General features: G+C 39.7%; 1 protein-coding gene across 7 annotated transcripts in view; it reads right to left on the reverse strand.

Annotated features, from left to right (window-relative positions):
- Positions 1-23723, reverse strand: part of LOC110674718 — a 409506-nt gene that overhangs the window by 191326 nt on the left and 194457 nt on the right. For all 7 annotated transcript variants that reach the window (XM_021838803.1, XM_021838795.1, XM_021838790.1 and 4 more), the window contains 2 exons: positions 17004-17173; positions 14669-14977 (listed from right to left, as the gene is read on the reverse strand). In XM_021838803.1, the coding sequence (XP_021694495.1) occupies positions 14669-14977; positions 17004-17173 (479 nt within the window). The remainder of the gene's footprint in view (positions 1-14668; positions 14978-17003; positions 17174-23723) is intronic.

The following is a 23723-nucleotide window of genomic DNA, read 5'->3' on the forward strand; positions in this document are numbered from 1 at the left end:
GCTCCAATGCTTCCATTCTTCGCACGGCCATATTGTAATTATTTGGGAGCGACGGTTCATCACTTCGCCACAGCAACCCAGTTTCCCATCTACCAGCAACTCTTCTGGTGGTGTTGTGTAGGATGTCCAGCGCTCGTTGATCTTCCTTCGATTGTGGACTTCGCTTGACGCTCGCTTCATCGACTGCAAGAAACTGCCTGAACAGATTGGTCATCTCGGCGTCTTCCTCTGGCAGCTCAGCATGAATGTTAACGTATTCTTCAGGACTGCTCCCGCTAGAGCTTTTTCCGAAAAGACACCATCCTAACCGAGTCTTAACCGCCACTAGTTCTCCTGTGTTACTTTCCCGGCTTTTCAGTGCCCTTATCAGCTTCGCGTTATCAACCCCGATGATGAGACGAGGTGAGGCATTGTTGTAGCTACACAGTGGCAGCTTCCTCAAATAAGGATGGTCTGAACAGAGCGCGTCGTAATCCACCGTTTGGCTCGGTAACTTCAAGCTGCTCACAGTTCTAGCCTTCAATGGAAATTCATTTTCCATGTTGAGTCCGGAGATGACGATTTGGATGTGCTGGGATTCTTTCTCGGTCCTTGTAATATCTCCCGTCCAACCGAGATGGAGCGGTTCGCCAGGTCCTACAGCGCCCAGCTGATCCGCTACTTCTGCTTCAACCATGGTCGAGGAAGATCCGTCGTCAAGAAATGCGAAAACATCCACGCTTTTTCCATTGAAGTGCAACGTCACAGGAAGATAGCGCAACAGTGCACTAGAAGTTGCTGAATGTAGATGTTGCTGAACAACGTTCTTCTCCAGCGTAGATGACGATGGTACTCCAGACTCCTCCTTCCTAACGTGTAGCAAACCATGATGACGCATTCGACAGTCTCCTACTCCACATTCCAGTTTTGATCGGCAGGGCCAAGATCGATGAGGTATTAAGCATATCCTACACAATCCTTTCTGCCGTAGCACCTTCCATCGCTCGTCCACATTCAATCGCCGGAATGCCATACAGTCGGCGATTCGATGGCCCGTTTGACCGCAATGGATACAGGGTTTTGCCGGTAGACTCTCAGGGGTAGACGTCCCAGCCGCCGTTGATGACAATTGATGAACAAAAAGTTTCTCCTTCGTGGGTCTCTCTCGCTTTCCTTTTTCTTGTTTCTTGATCGTTTGCAGTCCCAAATCAGCAAAAAGAGTGACGTCACTGGCCATCGCAACAAGGTCTTTCATAAAATCGTTAAATGTGGCCAGGTTGACTGGGTTGTAGTTGCGCTTGAAGCAGGCCCACTGCAGTTTTAGATTCGGTGGAAGCCTATCCACCAATTCCTGCAGTAGCATAGGATTGCTAATATGCTGATATTGTTGCGCCAGGATCATGTGTTCCACCATGTTTCCGACGCCCATTCCAAACTGGATCAACGTTTTGAGGTCGTCGCCCCGAGGGGAGGAAATCTCTCTCATCTGCTTCAAAAGAGCATGGATAACCACCTCTGGTCTTCCATATAGTCGCTCGAGTGTCTCCAATACAACAGGAACTGACTCCGGAATCAGCAACCGACTTTTTACGCTATCCAGAGCATGTCCACGTAAGCACCGCTGCAAACGCGCCAGGTTTTCGGCATCGTTGTACCCACAGGTTTCGGTCGAGTTGTTGAAGGAACTAAGAAAAAGTGGCCAATCTTTTGGATCTCCCGCAAAGATTGGCAATTCCTTTCCGATGACTTGTCGAGCAGCCATTTGTTCGGCTGTGGGCCTTGTCCCACGTCGCGGTTGAGAATCACTGGTATGGTTCCACTGCACGCGAGCTGACTGATCTGGCACATACTGATGAGTTCGTCCCGTTGGTGGTCCCGATTGATCCGGTCCAGGTGCCGGAAATGCTTGATATCCTGGTTGGGCTCCCAATATCGTCGAACTCGGTAATTGGCATTGCTGATGACCAAACGCTGGTGGATATTCCGTCGAATTTAAAGCATGGTCTGGGAGGCGGCGTGTCTGCTGATACGAACCTGATGTCCGGAAAAGGTTTGCTGAACCAGGATTCGCGAGCGTTGGATACGACGTGTTCCAGGAACCGGCTGGTGCTGTCTCGGAATTCCTCACAAAATTTTCGTATCCCGGTGGGGGCTGGATCACTGATTGGTTTCGTTCACTAAACACCATACACTGTTCTTGTCCCAACGGAGGTTGAGATTCTTGGGGATTCGACACACTGAACTGCTGATGTCCCGACGCTGGCAAAACAAGTGATGGATTTGATTGACCGCACTGTCCACGTTCCAATAAAGACGTAACTACCGACGTTTTTCGACCGATCGTTTGACTGTTCGGTTGTTGACTAATCGATGGATTTGAATTAGTTAACAAGGTTGATTTAAAGGGTGGTAGTAGACCAATCCCCTTTGGACCCGGAGGAGGTTCTCCTGGCAAGATATTCAAGAGAGTAGAGTGTGGTAGCTGACCCTGAACTGCTCCTATCGTATTGCCTGATTTGGCTAGATAATCTGGTTTTTCTCTAGGCCCTGACTGATTTCCTACGCTTGTTTCTACTACAGGTGCATGTTTCGGCGTACTAGTTTGAGCAGCCTCGTCTATCGGCTGTAATCTGACGTGTAAAGTACTAATGCTAGTTCTCACCTGGTCTGTAGACAAACCTACGCTTATTGGTGCTCCCACTCGCTCACCGCCGATGCTCGCCGACATGCTGCGATCGGTCACCGTCCGAGCTGCTCCTGCTATCTGCTGCATTCTGCCCGGAAGTTGTTGGTCAATCTGCAGATTTGCCGGAGGAACAGCTCGCGTGATCATTCCTTGGTCGCTGTTGGTTGTCGTGGTGGTACGAACTTCCGTAGGATGGTTGGAATGCTGTTCCCCAGAATTGCCGATGACCCTCATCGCCATGACTGGTGCCGGCACTCGACTGGTTATGCCACTGGAGAACGGAACTGCTAGGGTAGCTTCAGTGCTACCTTCGAGAGCGATAGCTGGATTCTGCGAGGTCCCAGTGGGAATTGTGGAACCAATTTGAGTCGATGTGGTAGCTATTGGACTTTTCACTCCACTGGTCTGACTCGCTGTTCTGACCCACTTCTGGTGTTGTCGCGGATCCTTCTAGAGCTTACTCTGCTCGTACTGGTGCTACCATCTTCGTCCTCTTCTTGGAGTTGTTGCTCCAGGATGGCATACTGTTCCTTCTCGAACTCCAGTTCGACCTGGCGGCGCATTCGCTGAAACTTTTCCGCGTCCTCAAGCTCTCTGAGGCGGATCTGTCTCTCTTTCTCCAGCTGCTGGAGACGTAGTGCTGCTCGGGCCGCACTGCGGCTGCTGTTTGAAGTCCTGCGGGAACTATGGGAGGATACCGTGACGACTTCGTCGCTCTCGATGCACCTCTTGCAGGTGAAACTCCGATCGGGATCGGCTATCGAGTCCCCCACTTCGGCACAGGAATAGTGCAAATACCCGTCACATCGGTCGCACTGAACTAAATTGTCGACGTGGTTCGGCCGATCGCAGAGCATACAATGGCTCTCTGACGGATCCATTCCTGTCCGGATGTTAACCACGTGCGCATGGAATCCACGACAAAATCTTTGAAGATTTTTGTTGGGAAAAATCGCAGTTCGGACTATAATTGAACACTCCTTGGTAGCAGGTCCTTTGACACAGCTTCAAAGCTAAAAGTTTTATTTATTGCATGTTAGATTAAGTTCAATTCACATAGTTTTAGTCAGGGATTGAATCCTGATAAAATTGAGAGAATCTCTCACGTATCGCTCTCTGTAACTATCATAACATGCTGCACATTATGAGAGACTGTTTATCGTATACTGCTACAAGTTTGATCGGATTGGGGGGATAGTAGTGCATGATAAAATCCCTCTAAACATGCTCCAAGCCTGGGGGACACTGTTGTTATTGGAAGTTCGTGGATTGTTTATCGTGCCAGTAAAGAAAAACACCTATCCCCAACGGTAAACAAGCGAGAAAGATGGATTTTATCATCGCTCTCTCGTTGGGGCTCTCGCTCGCTGCTTCCATTTATCAGACTTGTTACACCTTGCGATACAATGACGATCGTGGACCGCAACAGATGGGATGTTTTTCATTGCTTGCTTTGATCGTGCTTCATTCTCAAATGAGAGCGAATTCTGCAACGCCTGGTTTTAGTTCATTACTTACATTTTGGTGTTCTTTTTAGCTTTTAGGTTATGATTTTGTCCTTACAGCGTTTCCCTGTTATTTCAACCTGTGATATTAGTTTTACATTTAGAATAATCATGTTTTTAACGAATATTATCAATAGTTACCCTTCGAATTCAACCTGTATACAATCCAATCAATATTTATAAATCCGTACTATTTTAGGTTTAGCTTTAGTTTTTGACTTCTAACTTCTTGTTAATAATTTGGAAGAATGATAGGCAAAAAAGGTGAAACAAAACGTCAAACTCCCGATTACAGTTGACGTAGCTGTCAATGGATTGACGTCAAGTCAACGGATCGTTCAAACAAAAAGGGCGTAGTCGGGACTCACTCATTCGAGTGCGAGAACTGCCCTGTGGTTTCGCCAACATATGTTTTATATCTGGATTTCTCCTGAAATTCCACTGAAATTCTCTGAAATTTTTCCAAAAATTTCCCTGAATTTTTGTCTGAAATTCTCCTGGAATTTTTCCTGAAATTCCCTGAAATTTTTCCAAAAATTTCCCTGATTTTTTGTCTGAAATTCTCCTGGATTTTTTCCTGAAATTCCCTTGGAATTTATACACAAATTACACAAGAATTACGTCTGAAATTCCCCTGGAATTGTTCTCCTGAATTCATCCGGAAATTCTCTTGGAATTTCTACCGAAATTCCCCTGGAATTTCTCCTGAAATTTCTCTGGAATTTCTCCTGAAATTTCCCTGGAATTTCTCCTGAAATTTCTCTTGAAATTCTACTGGAATTTTTCCTGAAATCCTCCTGGAATTTTTCCTGAATTTCCCCTGGAATTTCTCCTGAAATTTCCCTGGAATTTCTCCTGAAATTCCCCTGGAATTTAACCTGAAATTCTCCTGGAATTTATCCTGAAATTTCCCTGGAATTTTTCCTAGAATTCGGCTGGAATTTATCCTGAAATTCCTCTGAAGTTTCTCCTGAAATTCTCCTGGAATTTATCCTGAAATTCTCCTGGAATTTCTCCTGAAATTCCCCTGGAATTTCTCCTGGAATTCCCCTGCAAATTCTCCTGAAATTTCCCTGGAATTTCTCCTGAAATTCCCCTGAAATTTCTCCTGAAATTCCCCTGGAATTTCTCCTGAAATTCCCCTGGAATTTCTCCTGAAATTCCCCTGGAATTTCTCCTGAAATTCCCCTGGAATTTCTCCTGAAATTCCCCTGAAATTTCTCTTGAAATTTCACTGGAATTTCTACTGAAATTCCCCTGGAATTTCTCCTGAAATTCCCCTGGAATTTCTCCTGAAATTCCATTGGAATTTCTCCTGAAATTTCCCTGGAATTTCTCCTGAAATTTCCCTGGAATTTCTCCTGAAATTCCCTTGGAATTTCTCCTGGGACTCCAAGGTACTCAAAATCACTACCAGTCAATGTTTTCTTTTGCTGTAGACTTGCTTTTTTCTGCTTACTAGTTGGCGGATTAGTCTCTTCTGTTGCTTGTAGATTAGCTTCCTCCTCAAAATCACTGCATGAGATAGTTTCCGTTGGACCAGTCTCAGTTGTTGTTGGGAGAGTGGATTGTTCTCGTTGTTCTTGCAAATACTGAGATGCTATTTTCTCCTCTTTAGTTTTTAATTTATACTTCTTCGCGATGTCGAAAAGGTTCCGCAAAAAATGAGAAAATTCATTTCTCTTTTCAGTTTCTTTCGCCGACGTCCTTAGTATGTGCTGCTGCAAGCTTTTCCAAGCTTCATAGTATCGCAAGATTTTTTGGTCCACAGTTGATAAATTTTTTTGACACACGAATTGCTCTTCTTATTCACCACTGAAATACAATTTATTTGCAGCTTCTCTTTTGAACACGCTTAGGTATAGACAAAAATCTGCCGATTTGATTTTCTTCACTTTATGTATAATTTATATTCTATGTAGGTAGAAAAAGCAGGAGCTTTTAGCTACATCTTTGAAGAATAAACGAGAACTGATTGTTAAAACTGGAATTGCGTTTTATTTTAACTATTCAAAAGAAAACCTGAATGAAAATATCTTAACGAAGAGTTGCATGCCAATAAAGAATAATGATTCAAAACTATACAAACAAAGTTTATTTGTTAGATCTGTTGAGAATATATTTTTATTAATTTACAAATTAAATGATCACCCTTATGAAAAACTGAGGACAATAGCCCTAATGAAATATCACATATTATATGTTAACAGTGGCCTACGATGACATAGGAGATGTTTAATTACTCTTGTATTTACTATTCCATTCAAATTCTCATTTTTTTTAAAGGACCACCGTAATGGAATATAAGTGAGCCAGGTCAATTTAGGAATGGGAGGGAAATGTTGACGTGTTACTTGCTTTATGGAAGCCGAGGAGTCCTCTGCACTTCCACAAGAAAACACTGCGAGTTTGGATATGGGAAAGGATTCGTTTTGGTAAACGATAAAGATATATTTTTAAATGCATACGTGAACATATACACGAATGATCGATACCGATATTGCGGTTACTATGCGAACCGGACACGATCCGGATTCCGTCGCTCACCCATAAAGGAGCATGCAACAGATTCAACGGAACAAACACTACTGACGCGTCGATTTTTTTTTTCACTCGGACACTTTGTATTCGTTTTTTTCTTCCGAAAAACGCGAACCGAACACAATTGATCCGGATTCCACCGCTCGCCCTCAAAGGAGCATGCAACAGATTCAACGGAACAAACACTACTCTGAAGAATGTTAGCGATGTTCCAGAATGAAAATTAAAAACACAAAAACCGATAGGAAATTGAACTCAGACACCTTCAGCATGGCTTTGCTTTGTAGTCGCGGACTCTAATCACTCGGCTAATGAAGGCCCCAAGAGAGTAGCTCCAATATAGTTTATGAATTCTTGAACTCCATGATAATGTGGTTGACATATTATAATCTAGATAAAGATTTCATCTTCATTTTGAAATGTTATGAACATAGACATACTGTTTGACTTCATATTACGGACACTTAAGGCCTGAGCTGTTCATGTTTGCAAGGTTGACGTTGACGCCATTGACAATTTCAGCAGTCTGACTACTTTGCAAATATTATGATTTATTATCGATTACGCGTTGGCTATAATCCTAATCCAAATGCCTGCGTGAAGCAATCATAAAGTATTCATAATTTTCAGTTTAAATAACGGAAATGTGCTAAAACATCAGTGGCACTTACGTCGACCTTGCAAACATGAGCAGCGCGTGCTAATGTAGTGCTATAATATAGCTGATTTAGCCCTATAATTTCGAAAAGGCGAATAAGCGTGGCTAAAATTTCTAACTAATATTATCTAGTTGCATTATAACAAGGTACTATATGAATAAACAAATTCCTATCGCGATGACAAAAAAATAAATGTAAAAGATGAACTCTAGTGAGTGAGTGAGATCTGCTTCCAATACCTCTCGGTCATCTCACCACGCTTAGGAAAGAGCGTGAAATTTACTACAAATTTTGTGTTGCTACTCAAAATGGGTTATAAATAATTGTTGCTGTGTAAAACTGCTAACAAACTATCACTTCTCGAAGCAGCCGTAATGAGAACAAACTGTTAATTTGCAGCAAAAATTTCAATCCATACCATACATCATACGATCTGTCCCCAATTCGTTCGCCAGTTCATAACACGTCTAATTAAATCATCACTACTGGCCGTCCGTTCGGGTAAACGTTTCTCACATCTTGGGTTCTCAAACATGCAACCAATGCGAAGCCGTTGTTGTGAACCCACAAACCTCCCAAAGCAATCAATGGGAAAGCAACATTTCCCGCTTGAACTCGCGCGAGTGAGAAACCACCGCAAATAGCATAAGAAGAGCGCATGCTTCTCATCGCCATTCCACTCTATAGGGTCGGCTCCAATTCTATCGTGCCGAATCGTTTCGTGTCGCTTATCAATCCGGTCCAACCGAGCAACGTGTTGTAGACATTTGTTAACTCTTGCACTCCGCGGAAAATACCTAGTAGGTAGAAGAGGCAACCGATGATGACGACGGCGATGATTATGATGCCTGAGATCAGAGTGCAACTATGTAACTGAAGTTTACTATTTATAGGTAATCAAAGGTCTGAAGCATAGAGCATAGCGAGCACCACTGAGATCGACATAGTGAGGCTGTCGGAGAATGTCGATCACGCTGCCTAGTGGTATGGATGCTGGTGAAGATGTGGCTCGAAAGATATGAGTTAATAGTCTATCGGTCTATCAGCAAGGGTGAATGGGAAAAATTCACTTGCTAGCATCGTCGGAGCCTAAACATAGCTGAGCGGGTTGCGCGACTAGGGTAAAACATTTGCACCAGTACAGTTGTTGGAATGACTACTCGGGGTCTCAGGCGTTTCAGTGCTATGCCACAGCCGGGAAAATTGTTGTGGCATCAGACAAGTGTAATGGTTATTACGACTAATTATGACTTAATGCGGATTCTTCAGATTTGTACTATTCCCGCCATCTCAATTAGTGGTGAATTATCTGTAGATTTTTATGTTTTGCATTACTATCGTAAACTGTTCAATCAGCTGCGCACTTTCGTTCCAACACCAACATCAATTATGGAACGTGAGTACTACATGAACAAATCGTTTTTCACGTGTCATGTTCGGAGCAAGTTTTGCAGGTTCTCCAAATTGTTTTAGACTTTCTTTTTGTTCAAATTCAAATTATTCGTATCATAATGATGATCATTCGTGACATAATGATCAAAATATGACTAGTGATACTTTATGATGGACAATAAGATATTCAAGGATCTCCAAACTGTCCTTGAGTTTGAGTCATTCAAACTAGAAGTGTAACCAAGACTTGAAAGATGTTCCACTGTACCATAACAAGTCCAAGTAGACCCATTAGGTCTGAAGGTCCAGTGTGTACTTTCTGGTTAAATGATTGGTTACCAAAAATACATCACAAATATAACGTAGGTATATTATCAGAACTCCAAGTCTGAAAGACTTCCCGTAACAGCTGATGTTCCTCAAGGTAGCATTTTGGGACCAATATTATACAACATTTTCGCATCTGACCTACCTGCGTTACCTCAGGGATGTCAAAAATCCTTGTTTGCGGATGACACAGGCTTCTCCGTCAAAGGACGAAGCCTGTGTGTCTTCTGTAGTAGATCGCAAAAAAATGTGGATAGTTTTCCTTCATACCAAAATTAAGGCATAGAATAATACACGCACGTCATAACAATTGAACAAAACATACAAAACACGATACTACACGCATGCTCAGCATATCTTGGATCTTGATTCTTCATTACCGTAGAAAAGACTCTACTTAGCCATGAGTGAGGAAGTAAACCTCCAGGCATCTCGATGAAGCTGCCATAATTCCATCGGAATCAAACCCCTAGAAGTGTATAATGATCGTAATAACAACCAAAAGAGATCATCGCTCAACCAAACCGAGTGGTTTCGAAGCAACTTTTTATGGGCACCTACGACTCAATCAACAATCTTCGTCTACACTCCAACTAACCAAAAGCCAGTGCAAAAAAGTTCTAACGTTAGCAGAACAGTTAAACTTCCGAGGCGGCGTTTTTTGATGGCTGACCACAGAAACCTACTCAAATGCGTTGATAGTAAGCAATCGAGCCGCGGTGATGACCAGCACAAATTTGAAAGCCCAATTACAACGCAGTAGCAGAAGTAGCAAAAAAATACAGCAAAGAGATCACCCGCGTGTAGAACCAATCACAACTATAACTGCACCATCACCACCAAAGCAATTCGCTTGATTTCCGCGAGAAGCATCTAGTGTTGTGACTTCATCGATAAAGTTGGAAACACCGACCGCCGAGAACGGATAGGTACCGTAGGTACCCCTTTGCGAATTGACATTTGATCAAAGTGTGATGATCTTTCGCGTTCGCGATCCATAGTGTCTCTTTCTCTTCGTTTGCAATCGGGGAGTGATCTTTGCGGCACGACGACGGCGAGGGGAGTGGAACAATCGTGGTGACGACAGTTATTAAGCCTTGATCACACTTTAATTTAAAATTTCGATCTATAATTATGGAAATACATCTATCAAGCTTTTTACCCAAAAAATCTTTAATATTTTTTTCTTAAAATGCAACTGTTCTGAGAATTCCTCCAGAATATATAAGAAAGCATCTAATTTGAAATTTGCCGAGTTTTCTTTTTTTAATGTGCTTGGAATAGTGAATAGTGACATTGCACCTTATCATATGATGAACCAATGAATAACAAGGAAAAAATCTTTCATTCTTTTCTGACTCTAATTCCTGCATACCCATAGTGAAATTTTTATTTTCCTGTTACGATCAGAAATTCGATATTGATCATTGATCACTTGATTTTGAAGATTTACAGAAATTCCATGGGGGATCGACATTCAAAACTCCTTTGTTCGCCATTTTGTTTTTAGTCGACTCATAAAAAAAAAAAACAAAGTATGGACTAAACAATGTTAGATATTGAAGAGTTTCTCTCATAAATTCATGAAGATTGGTTGAGTTATCTTAACGAAAACTGAAAATTACAAAATGATGTTTTTTTTTAAGTTAGTATGATCACTATATGACCAGAGCGGAACCGAAATGCTCATTATTAAAAGATGATTGCACCAATTTGCTTAATTTGTTCACAACAAACTCTAGATTGTCTCCAGCACTCATATTTATATAATTGTTACATGATGATAGATTGGAAAACTTATGGAGTATACCAAACAATCAGCCTTTTGAGAAACTACTTGCCATAAATTATTTGAAGGGTTTATTAAATCTGTTGGGAAACTCAAGAAGGTTCTACAAAATTTATTGTCAGCAGAATATTATCATTAGAGTAATTGGATAAAACTTCTCGTATTTCCCACAGGAATTCCACTCGAAATATCATTCATAATCCACCCGATATTTCTCCAACGTGTTTCTCCAATTATTCCTGAAATTATTCTATAAATCGTTTCTGTCTGTACCTCGAATTTTTCCAGAGATTCCTCAACAAACTTTAAAGGTATGTTCTGGAGGTGATTCTAAAAATTCTTCCATAAAAACTCAATTTAATATGCCAAATATTAAACGAGTTATGTACAGCGATCTCAAGTATCATAAAACTGTGTTTCGTTACTAAGCAACTTGGCAATTCGCTAGTTAAATCATGATTAAAATTAAAAAAAAAACGGGATTCATACAGCCGAGTTTATGACAAAAAAAAACGTGTGTAGGTTCATTCATGAATTCCTCCGAGAATTTCTCTCAATACTATTTCAAAAATTAATCTATGGTTTCCTGTTGAAACTTTTTTTCAAAAATTTCCAAGCAATAATTTTATAAACTGTTCCAGAAACATACTGGGTACACCGAAAGGGCTTTGCGTCTAAATTAAAATTTATTTTTGCTTGAACTTGAACTCGAGCACAAACTTCACTCAATATTCTAATAGAATTTTTTTATTTTTCAAGTAATTACTTCAATAACTATCTTCTTTTAGTCCTTGTTGAATTCGTTCCATTTTTATCTTCAGTATGTCTCGAGATAAACTTCAAAATTTGCTCACGAGATTTTCAGGAACTTGACTAGGAATTTCACTAAAATCATTTTGAAGCTTTAAATCATCCCTTAGGTATAGGAATAATTTATGAGATTTATTCACAACTTCATGTTATGTAAATTATCAATACTTCTGCGCTAAAAACCCAGTAAAAAAAAATCCAAGAAAACTAAAGAAAATTTCTTGATTTTCATACAGTAAGAAATATTTTTCATACATTCCATTTCCAAACATTGAAATTTAAAACAATGTTTAGGAAAAATAATGTGAAAACTCCGTATGAAACATTCTTTGAATTATACTAAAATGAATTCCAAGAAGAGCTTCGAGGCAATTATTTATGCTATTTCGAAGGAGTTTCTAAATCAAGAGGAATTTTAATATGAACCTGTTTAGGAATTTCTGTGAGAAATTCTTAGATAATTCATCGATCATGTATAACCAGGAACTCAGGTTGATTCCATTTGTCTTACTGGACAAAGCGAAATTGCCGTTCAAAGGGACCACAACGAATCGAATCTTTGGAATTTTTCCAATAGGTAAATCTGCAAGACATTAAATAGACCCGTCACTCAACATTGAAATAAGACGCGTTCAGGACTTTACTTAGCTTACTATGGAAAAATACGGTGGGTATTTTGTATAGTTTTATGTTTCATGTAAAAAGAGTGTAATGTATAATGATCGTTTTGTCGTGAAAATCGTGAATGAAATGTTAAGAACCGATCTTCTAAAAACCGCCCCCCACCCCACTAATGAAAAAACCTGGCTACGCCAAAGGTCATCGACCCCTTAGAGAGCGTTCAAATATTACGTAACGCAACAGGGGGAGGGAGGGGGTCTTACATAGTGTTACGGTTATTTAAAATTTTCTATACAAAAGTTGTTACGTAGAGGTGAAAGGGGGTCTAAAATTGACAAATTTTGCGTTACGTAATTTTTAAATGAACTCTTAAAAGTCCATGCAAGTTCTTGACGCGGTTCACAAGCAATCATTAACACGTCGAAATTTGAAAAACAGGAACATAATAAAATGACCCGATTTTGTCAGGTTCCCCATTTTGTCAGCCTGAAATTCATCGAGCGGCTGACAAAATCGCGGCTGACAAAATCGCGGCTGACAACTGTATTATATTCCACAATGTTTTGAATTTTGTCTAAGTAAACAGTTTCGTAGAAAATGCCTTCTTCTAAATATTTGCTGAAGATACGAACATTCTAGGTGGTCAAGATCATGTGCTAGAGCCCGCGAAAATATAACCAAATCTACCTGCACATCTGAGAGAGAGGAGACAGATGGCTTTGATTGCGAGCTCCCAAAAGACAAGGGAACCTGTCATAAACTGACACTGGAAAACCACACATTTGAAGAGCAAAGCGTAAAATACCGTCAAAATTTAAGTAAAGATAATTAAACTTACTAGGTGTTTTTCGATGACTGCACATTTTAAAAAGTTGAATACTTAAATATAGTCGTGTGTTGGCAAACTGCTATTGATTTTTTTTATTCATACCTTTTTCATAGTGAACAACAAGAAGTGAATGATTTTGACCAAAATAAGATCATTAGACCGTTGTGCACAACCCAAGAACTAAAGAAAGAAGTCTAAGAAGCTGAAGTAATTAGGTTCATGAGCTAGATCCTGCTAGAATATGATCAAATGACATACACACTAGCGCCACGTAGCGGCAAAATTGCTAACCAATCAGTGCTGCATCAGATTGCTTTTAAGGTGAAGATAAATCGAAGCCAAAGTTTAAATTATCAAGAGCACGGATCTGGAGAACCAAACATCCGTTTGAGCTGAAAACTTAATCGATTGGTCACCACCAGCTAGTGATCAATCGATTAAGTTTTCAGCTTAATCGGATGTTTGGTTCTCCAGATCCGTGCTCTTGAAAATTTGAACTTTGGCTTCGATTCATCTTCACCTTAAGCTTCTGAACAACTTTGCTGAAGACACGAACATTCTAAGTGGTCAGGTTCATGACCAATTTACATGCACACTAGCGCCACGTAGCGGCAAAATGGCGCATTAAAAATTGCAGCTGATGAACTCCGTAAGGCTTCTGAACAACTTTGCTGAAGACCGCAGCTTTCTAGAAAGTAAGGTTTCCAAGATATTGCATTATTAGTGTTATAGTTTACAAGTGATGCTAAACTTTTCGGGGTGCTGCAATATTCAACTGGGGTGTTGCAATACTGAATTATGCGATTCCATACTTATGGTGGGTAGTGTATATCTACTTCATAAATTTCCATGGTTGCTATACAACGAATCAACATGTTTGACTGCTTAAATAAATATGTGTTTGCAAAATGTTTGCTAGCAGCTGCGTAGTGTAATCAAAGCTTTAGGAGCCCAGAGGCGTGCGCAATTCCGAAGGTTTGTTCGATGCTCTAGGGTCCCAAGGCTCCTCGTTACTCCGATTTGCTCGTGACGAATCGCGAAGAAGAACGTGCTCAACTGGGACCAGTCTGCCCCTTGTGGTCCCAATCAGATCGGATCGAATCGAATCAGATCCGAGGAGCAGGAGACGAGTGTGAATCGGTAAGACACAGCACACGACACCGCCAGGCACCTATCTCTGAGCTGAGCCCGAAATAGACTTAGGGAGACCCAACTGCGATTACGTCAGCATCACCGTGGCGAAAGATGGTGGCGGCAAAAGACTGATCTCCAGAGGCCGTCGTCAGTCTTACCCACTGTGGTGTTATGTAAAAAAATGTACGATTCGATAGTTCTTCTATATAACTAGGAAAGCGTGCACGAAAAATGCTAAATTAAGTCTTGCGATTTGCGCGGGAGCCCCCAACTGACTGGGTCCAGATCGATAATTGACCTACTTTAGGGTCAATTGAGGTTACCGAACCGTGTTACTCTTCTTGGGACGAGCAGTCGAATGGATATTGAACTCTTAGAAATACTTAGTGTACTCACATCATCGGTGAAATCCCCGAAGTGCTTCCGCTCTTCGTGCACCGTTCGCTCCTTGGTCTCCTCCCGGGAGACCTCCACCTCTTCCTTGATGTTCTTCAGCAGTCCATCGGGCCGGGCCACGATGGCACTGATTGTCTTTGGTTTGTTGCTGCTATCGCCGGACACCATCCTTCCCCCCTCAACGTCTGCATCACTGACTAGTTTTTGCGGACCGCCGTCGCCAATTGGAATCGGCTTCCCGTCCGAGTCGACAACGGCCGCATTTTTGGTAACTTCTTCCTCCGTCGTTGGGTCGCCCAGAGTACGGTGCTGGAAGCGGGAGCAAAACAAACATGCCATTAAACGGACGTTCACCTTTCAGTGTGTTTCGAGTTTTGAGGGACGGTTGATTAATAATTCTAATTGAAACGATGACGGCTACACATGTTTTTTTTTTGAGTGCAAATTAACACTTACTTGTCTCTCTCTTTTTTCTATCCTGTATCTTACTTGTCCCTTACTTGTCTCTTATTTTTCCCTTACGTGTCTTTTACTTGTCTCTCACTTGCCGTTTACTTGTCTCTTACCAGCCTTTCACTTGTCCTCTTACTTGTCTCTTACTTGTCTTTTACTCTCACTTATCTCTTTCTCATATCTTACTAGTCGCTTACTTGTCTCTTACTTGTCACTTACATTTTACTTTTCTCTTAGTTACCTCTTTCTTGCCCTTTCTTGTCTTTTACTAGTCTTTAACTTGTCTTTTACTTGTCACTTACTTGTCTCTTATTTGTTTCTTACTTACTTTTTGCTTATTTCTTATTTGTTTCTAACTTGCCTTATACTTGTCTCTCACTTATCTCTTTCTTATCTCTTACTAGTCACTTACTTGTTTCTTACTTATCTCTGTTAAGGACAAGTTACATGTCTTTTACTTGTCTCTTACTTGTCTTTTACTTGTCACTTACTAGTCACTCACCTGTCTCTTATCTGTCTCTTACTTACTTTTTACTTGTTTCTTATTTGTCTCTCACTTTTCTCTTCCTTGTCTCTTACTTGCCTTTAAATTGTCTCTTACTAGTATTTCACTTGTTCCTTACTTGTCTCGTACTTTTCTCTTAGTTGTCGCTTACTAACATTTTACTTGTCTCTCAGTTTTCTCTTCCTTGTCTAGCACTTAGCTCTTTTTTGTCTCTTACTAGTCACTTAGTTGTATCTTACTTGTCTCTTACTTGTCTTTTACTTGCCTCTTACCTGTTTTTTACTTGTCTCTCACTTGTCTTCTTATTTGTCTCTTCCTTGTCTCTATCTTGTCTCTTACTTGTCTCATACACTTGTCTCTTACTTGTCTGACACGAAGATCTGTCTTCAGATCCAAAGATCTGAATATCCAGTGATCTGAAGATCCAAAGATCTGAAGATCCAAAGATCTGAAGATCCAAAGATCAGAAGATCCAGAGATCAGAAGATCCAAAGATCTGAAGATCCAAAGATCTGAAGATCCAGAGATCTGAAGATCCAAAGATCTGAAGATCAAAAAAATCTGAAGATCCAAAGATCTGAAGATCCAAAGATCTGAAGATCCAAAGATCTGAAGATCCAGAGATTTGTAGATCCAGAGATCTGAAGATCCAAAGATCTGAAGATCCAAAGATCTGAAGATCCAGAGATTTGTAGATCCAGAGATCTGAAGATCCAAAGATCTGAAGATCCAAAGATCAGAAGATCCAGAGATCAGAAGATCCAAAGATCTGAAGATCCAGAGATCTGAAGATCCAGAGATTTGTAGATCCAGAGATCTGAAGATCCAGAGATCTGAAGATCCAGAGTTCTGAAGATCCAGAGATCTGAAGATCCAAAGACCTGAAGATTCAAAGATCATAAGATCCAAAGGGGCGATCCATTAATTACGTAAGACAATTTTTAGGGTTTTTCAACCCCCCCTCCCCCCATGGTAAGATTTTTTGTATGAACATTAAAAATAAATCGTATGGCGCGTAAGAAATCTCAAACCCCCCCCCTCCCCCCATACACCCTTACATAATTAATGGATAGCCCCAAAGATCTGAAGATCCAGAGATCTGAATATCCAGAGATCTGAAGATCCAAAGATCTGAAGATCCAGAGATCTGAATATCCACAGATCTGAATACCAAACGGTTTTAGAATCTAGAGTTTGGAAGATCCAACGGTTTGAAGATTTGAAGGTCCAAAGATCAGTAGATTCAAAGACCTGAAGGTTCAAATATCTTAAGATCCAACGATAGAAGATCTTAATCTGAGAATTTAGATTTACAAAAATTACCAAATTTACAAAATAAGTATTAACTGATTTAAATTTGTTTAAGTTTGTCCTTACCTCTGTTTGCACCGTTTCCTGCCGATCGGTATCCTCGGTGGTGTTGGTGGACACGATCGGGCCGGAATCCTCGATAACTTTGCCATCCTCGAACTTGAGCTGCCGCTGGACGCGGGTTTCGATCTGCCGGGTGGTGATCAGTTCGGTTTTGCGCTTCTTGATGATCTCCTCTGGAAGTGGAAAATTGTAGCAAAGAAGTGCGTTAGTGTAATGTTGTAGCCTAGGAAGTGTCACGTACAGTGACGAATTAAGGATTGACCATTATTCAATGATAAAATAAACAAAAAACTTTACTATTCTTAAGAACATGCCATCGATTTTGACGAAAGAAGACTTTCAAAACACTTCAATTTATTTATCAAAATCTAAATTTTCAATCAGATATGAAACTTGACGTTCAAGAACCCCTCCTAATAGCCGTCTATGGTGATACGACAAAACACTGAACCATGCAACGCTTTTGCTCTATGCACTGAGAAATACGCCTAAAAGTAGGCAATGATTGAACCGCAGTACATGTTGCGTAGCACACCTCACGACATCGTAGAGACTTGCTTTGTAGTGCAAGCGACGAACTGATTTGTACAATGCAACACCAGTCTGCTTGATGACTTCAGAGAGGATATTGCATCTGAACGAAAAAAAAATATTAAAGAGGCTCGAAAGGTTATCGAAATATTGACGTTATAGTCGTCAATAAAATGTCGAATCCAAGAGGAAAACGATGACATTCAGTGGTTCAAGGGCTTGAAAAAGCAAAAAAAAAACACTGCTTTATTCAAGTTCAATCGCTTTACAATGATCAATTGACTTTTAATGAGACACGCATGTCAAGTGCAGCGATCAGCAGGTGACCACTGACTGTGCTGAGACTGAGAGTAAGTCTCGCTCACCGATAGATTGTTATGATAAGTAACCGCGTGCGGCGCGGTATGAAAATAATAAGTGAACTGTCCTTCGGATGGAACTACTTTACATTTGATACGCAATCCATCACACGTCATTTAATGCAACCTATAGCGTATATTGTAGTGACCAACGTTGATTTAACGACGATGCAAAATACAAATTGCCGATTGGGGACAATGGGGTCACGTTCAAGTCAAATTGGCGTTTTTTTTTTGTGCGTTGTCACTGTTAGTCGATGCTAAGTGGATTGGATGAGTGGAATGTAGATTACCAGGTGAATCACTCACTGCCCAGGCGATGGCAATGACAGACCGAAGTCATGACGAGTGAATTGGATCAATGGGTATTTTCACGTCAAGGCATCTAAGGTGAACAAAATGGGTTTTTCGTTTTCCACTATCTGGGCTCGTGTTCCGGCTGATACAGAACTTGTCTCTCAATTTAATGTAGGAGAAGGGGAATTCCGAATTTATTTTTTGCTCCACACCGCTTAAACTATTCTAAATGGCTTCTTAGAATTTGAACTTATTTGTATAAGAACTGAAACTGAATTTTTACAGGTTTCTCTAACGTACTGTACATTGTGAAACTATTCAAATGTGTAAGTTATTGTGGCATTTGAACGAAAAAAGTATTTAGTTTTACATACAAAATCCTGTTTGGTTGAAATCTATACTTATTGGAGCAAGTGTGCCACCTATTTGGTAAACAAAAAAAATGTTGATGTGAAATTTGTTGAAAATGTAAACATCATCAACAAAATCATAATAATAAACTAAAATAACATGTTTTTTGGCGTGTTTAGTACTGTTTTTCTTATCTACATCAATATTTTAACGTTATTTACAGATGATCTAGTGTAATTGACCAATTCTCGCTGAAACCAGGCCGCCATCGGCACCCATCGTTAGAATTCCAATTGTCACTGATCGCTAGTTTTCGTGGTCCTTTCTGTTTTCTCAAATTGGTGGACCCCTCGTACGCCAGCTAGCTGAACAGTTTGCGAAAAAGCCCATTTTTCGATAAATCTTGGGTATTTCTTCACGGGATATGTCTCATATTTCGCTTGAAACACATAGCAAACTTAGTGGCATCGTATAGAGAAAGGATATAGCTTTCATTAAAACTCGAAAAAATTTTGGCGGCCATTTTGAATTTTGTTAGAAAAATCGTTTTTTCACCATTAACGCACCGCTAGTTTTGAATTCTGATATCACCATCAGAAAGCTGAGGAAAAATTGCGTAAGATAGGCTAAAACTAGGTGAGCAATGGTATTTACCCTATGATATGAACGATTTTCTAAATCATGTTATACGATTTTGACGTATATGGCGAGTGCAATCAATGCAAACATCATTTTTTCGTACTACAAAGAAACAAGTTTTCAATCGTTGGTGAATTATTTGAGACAGATGAAGAATAGGAGTACAGGTATGTTCCGTTTTTATCACGTTCCGATTTTGTCACGCTCCGATTTTGTCACGTTCCGATTTCGTCAACAAATTATTCCGTTTTTATCAACACACAAAAAATATTTTGTTTTATTTTCAAAATGTTTAGAATATATATTAAATACTTATTTTGAAGCAATTTAAGTGCTTTTCAGATATGATTTTCGACATTATGTCAATATTGAGCACTTACGATACACGGTAAGTGTCAAGTTATATACGTTTCAACAATCCTTCGTATACACTAATCAATTGGAGTTTTCAAACTAAGCATGGTGTATTGGAAAAGATTTATCAATGCTACAACAATCGATTTTTTCTCTGGCCACGTCCTAGCAACAACTGGAATTAGTGATTAGTTGAATACGTACTTAAGGAAGTTGCAGAGACCTCTCCTTTTTCTTATATAACAAGGCATCAAAGAATTTCTATGTAAATTTGATTGGCATAGGGCTGTCCATTAGTTACGTCAGACAATTTTGGCGGTTTTTCGACTCTCTTCCCCCTATGGTATGATTTTTTGTATGAAAATAAAAAATAATTGGTATGACACGTTAGTTATCTCAGAAGGGGGGTTCCCTCATAGTCCTTTACGTGATCCCATATACGTACAGTTCTTTTTATAAGAGATGCACTTGGGAAAGAACTCACGAGTGTTTGGGCAACGGCAAGAGGCATGATCGAGTTTATTCTATTTTTGATAAAACTGTCGACCCCGTCATATTTTGGAAATTATCTTCTATTTCTCAAACTCAAACTAGATAGCATTGCACATACTTAAGTAATCAGCTATTGATTAGAACCTGTTCTCAGGGGTAGGGGGAGAGGTCCGGCAAAACTAAGCAACTATAGAAAATTTTGCTATCTCAATATAATAAGTTTACATCGAGAATGAGGATGAACGACTGAAATGGCTGACAATTTGAGAAACTGTTGATACTGGACGTTCCCACGTCACGCTCGTTGCTATCCCAAATTTGCTGGGATCTTGATCTTTGAGTAGACATTAACCCGTTCCCCACATGGATACTAAAAGGTTTATTAGGAGTTCTATACCATCAGCCATACGCTTATTTATAAAACTTTACAAAAGAATTTCTTACCAAAAAGTTCTAATTTGATGATGTTTGTTCCAGAGTTTGCACACTTTTGTGTTTTTGATTAACTTCTATATAAATATAAAATGGCGACGGGGTTGGTGGTCCAATGGCTACCGCTTCTGCTTCATAAGCAGAAGGTCATGAGTTCAATCCTAGACCCGTCCTCGTACTTTGTAGTTGTATCTTTCACTTGCAGATGCAGTGGTATATACGGTCTACCGTAGGAGCCGGTGAATGCATCATCAACTCCTTTCCTCCCCTTCCCCTCATTGGTCGGCATTCTGACGTGGCAGGCACCATTGTTGCCTAAAAATAGGAGATCACCAACACTTATACACTGAGGGTGTCTGTTATTTCCAAGCAGTCATCTGGTTGGTTCCTTGTGTAAGTGCAGCTGATCTGGCGATACTGCAGTAGCGACCACGGGCGGCCAAGCTATATAAATGTTAAATGGGATGGTGTTTGTTTGTCACGAAATGGCTTCAGAACGGACTAATAGACTTACAGGATTCTTTCACTGTTGCATTGGTCAAGTGTTCCGACGAAGGAAACGATTTGGAAAATTATCTGGAATAACTATAAAAATAAATGAAAACTAATGTGTCGTTTTGTATGGGAGATTGCAGGCCATTTTTCAACAGACTGCATGAGACCACTAGTATTTACTATTATTTTAACTTAACAAAAAACGAGAACTTTAGGTTAGTTTATTGCCAGTCTATTCGTGATCTAACATGAGGATAAAAGGCGATGGTGGAGCTGTACTACATTCACGATAAGTGCATCTCTGTCGAAGTTGATAGTAACAACTTTAGAAGTAAGATGATAAGATTTTGGCAATTCAAAGTACAGAAAACATTAAATATGCATTTCAGTTTGAGATGTAATGCCATAAAGAAGAAGCAGAAGGATGATGATGAACAGGAGTTGTTTCTCTTTTTATCTTTCATGAAAAAACAATGATCAGCTTGACCCACATCCTTGTAGATTTTTTCTTACAAATATGACGCACCTTTTGATGTAAAGGACATTTATGTGATTATCGTATTAATATTCTATGTTACAATAATTGAAATTTTAACCAAGAAAACTAAAACTATTAATGATTTATAACAAAATCATATTGATTGATAGAAGCCTGCCATTAGCTTTCATTAGCAACCTATAAGCATGAACTATCTATATGCTCATCACAGCTCCTAAACATCAATACTGTGCATTTATATGATACAAATGTGTATTATCCTGTCAAAATTGCAATTTTCTTTTCAAGATTGTAAAATATTTTGTTAAAGAAACTTTTTCCGTTTTTATCACGGTTCCGTTTTTGTCAACTGAAAATTGCCGATCGTGTTGATAAAAACGGAACATACCTGTATTATTTTGAGTGAAAAAATCTGGCGGCCATCTTGGATTTTGACGCCATCTTGGTTTTAAGTAGTAGAATGAGTTTTCACTCAACATGTTGAATTACCGTTACACTTATTCTTCTTCTTGTTCTTCTTTTTCCTGATGTTACGTCCCTACTGGAACAGAGCCAGCCCCTCAGCTTAACTAGCTTTGAAAACAAATTATCAAATATGATTTTTTAACGCTTATTTGCTACCTGAATGATTCTTCTGCATATCTTCGAGTTGAAAATAGCATTATTTCTTTCATTTATTTGGTCTAAAACCATTGATAGAAATGAACAATCAGCTGAACAGCTGAGATAACGGAGGCCTCATTATACAACATGATGAGCACTGAGAAGGTAAGAAATCATTCAACTGCTGAAAACTAAGATGGCGTCGTAATCCAAGATGGCCACCAGATTTTACAACCTCTAAATAATACGCCTGCGTTTCGGCATTACGTCCACATTAGAACAAAACCTGCTTCTCATCTTTCAATCTCGCTATATTTCACATGCATGTTGGGCGGTACTCGTTTTTTAGTATCGTTTTAACTTTATGGCTCAGAAAATCAAGGATGTTGTTTATGCTTCAACATTTAAGATTTCCATTCTGAATAAATGCACTTTTGTCAATGTTTTACGTTAAAAATACAGATATTACCACAAGACTTACTAATGTCCCGACGCGCAATCTATAAACTTCATTCAATGAACAACAATGTATATGGTAAAAAAATGTTTGTTTAATACAATCAATGTTTATGGACGGTTTTCATTTATTGAATTTATTTATTCATTATTACTGAATTCAAATATATGTCGAAGAATTATTCTGTTGTCGAAAATCGTATTATAAAAGAAAATTCCTATTTAATAATCTGGATTTATGACCAATCAAGCTGAGTATCTGGCTCGGTTCCAGTAGGGACGTAACGTCAGGAAAATTAATAAAAAAAAGAAGAAGAGTATACGTAACCTTTTTTTATTGATAACCTCTAATTTCAACATGCTGAGTGCTATCAAGGTGAAAAATTCATTCTTCTACCTAAAATGAAGATAGCGTCAAATCCAAGATGGCCGCCAGATTTTTTCACTCAAAATAATATTCTTATTCTTCACTCGACTCGAATAAAACACCAAAGGTTGAAAACTTGTTTCTTTGTAGTACAAAAAAAGATTTTTGTATTGATTGCACTCGCCATATACGTCAAAATCGTATAACATGATTTAGAAAATCGTTTATTTGATAGGGTAAATACCATTGCTCACCTAGTTTCTGTAGCCTATCTTTCGCAATTTTTCCTCAGCTTTCTGATGGTGATCTCAGAATTCAAAACTAGCGGTGCGCTAATGGTGAAAAAACGATTTTTCTAACAAAATTCACGATGGCGGCCAAATTCAAAATGGCCGCCAAATTTTTTTCGAGTTCAAATGAAAGCTATAATCTTTCTCTAAACGATGCCTCTAAGTTTGCTATGTGTTCCAAGCGAAATATGAGACATACCTCGTGAAGAAACACCCAAGATTTATCGAAAAATGGGCTTTTTCGCAAACTGTTCAGCTAGCTGGCGTACGAGGGGTCCACCAATTTGAGAAAACAGAAAGGACCACCCTTAAGCTTTAAGAAAACTAGCGATCAGTGACATAAAATTGGAATTCTAACGATGGGTGCCGATGGCGGCCTGGTTTCAGCGAGAATTGCTCAATTATATATGTATTCGCCGTACACACTTAAACGGTTTCGCCGAGAACCCAACAGCTGATATCTCGGTAATAATTTGACGATTCTCGGTAAAAGTTTTACCGAGATCTCGGTAAACGTTTACCGAATCTCGGTAACGTTTGCCGAGATCTCGGCAAAAA

This window comes from Aedes aegypti, chromosome 1 (genome assembly GCF_002204515.2).
Source record: "Aedes aegypti strain LVP_AGWG chromosome 1, AaegL5.0 Primary Assembly, whole genome shotgun sequence".
Lineage (NCBI taxonomy): Eukaryota > Metazoa > Arthropoda > Insecta > Diptera > Culicidae > Aedes > Aedes aegypti.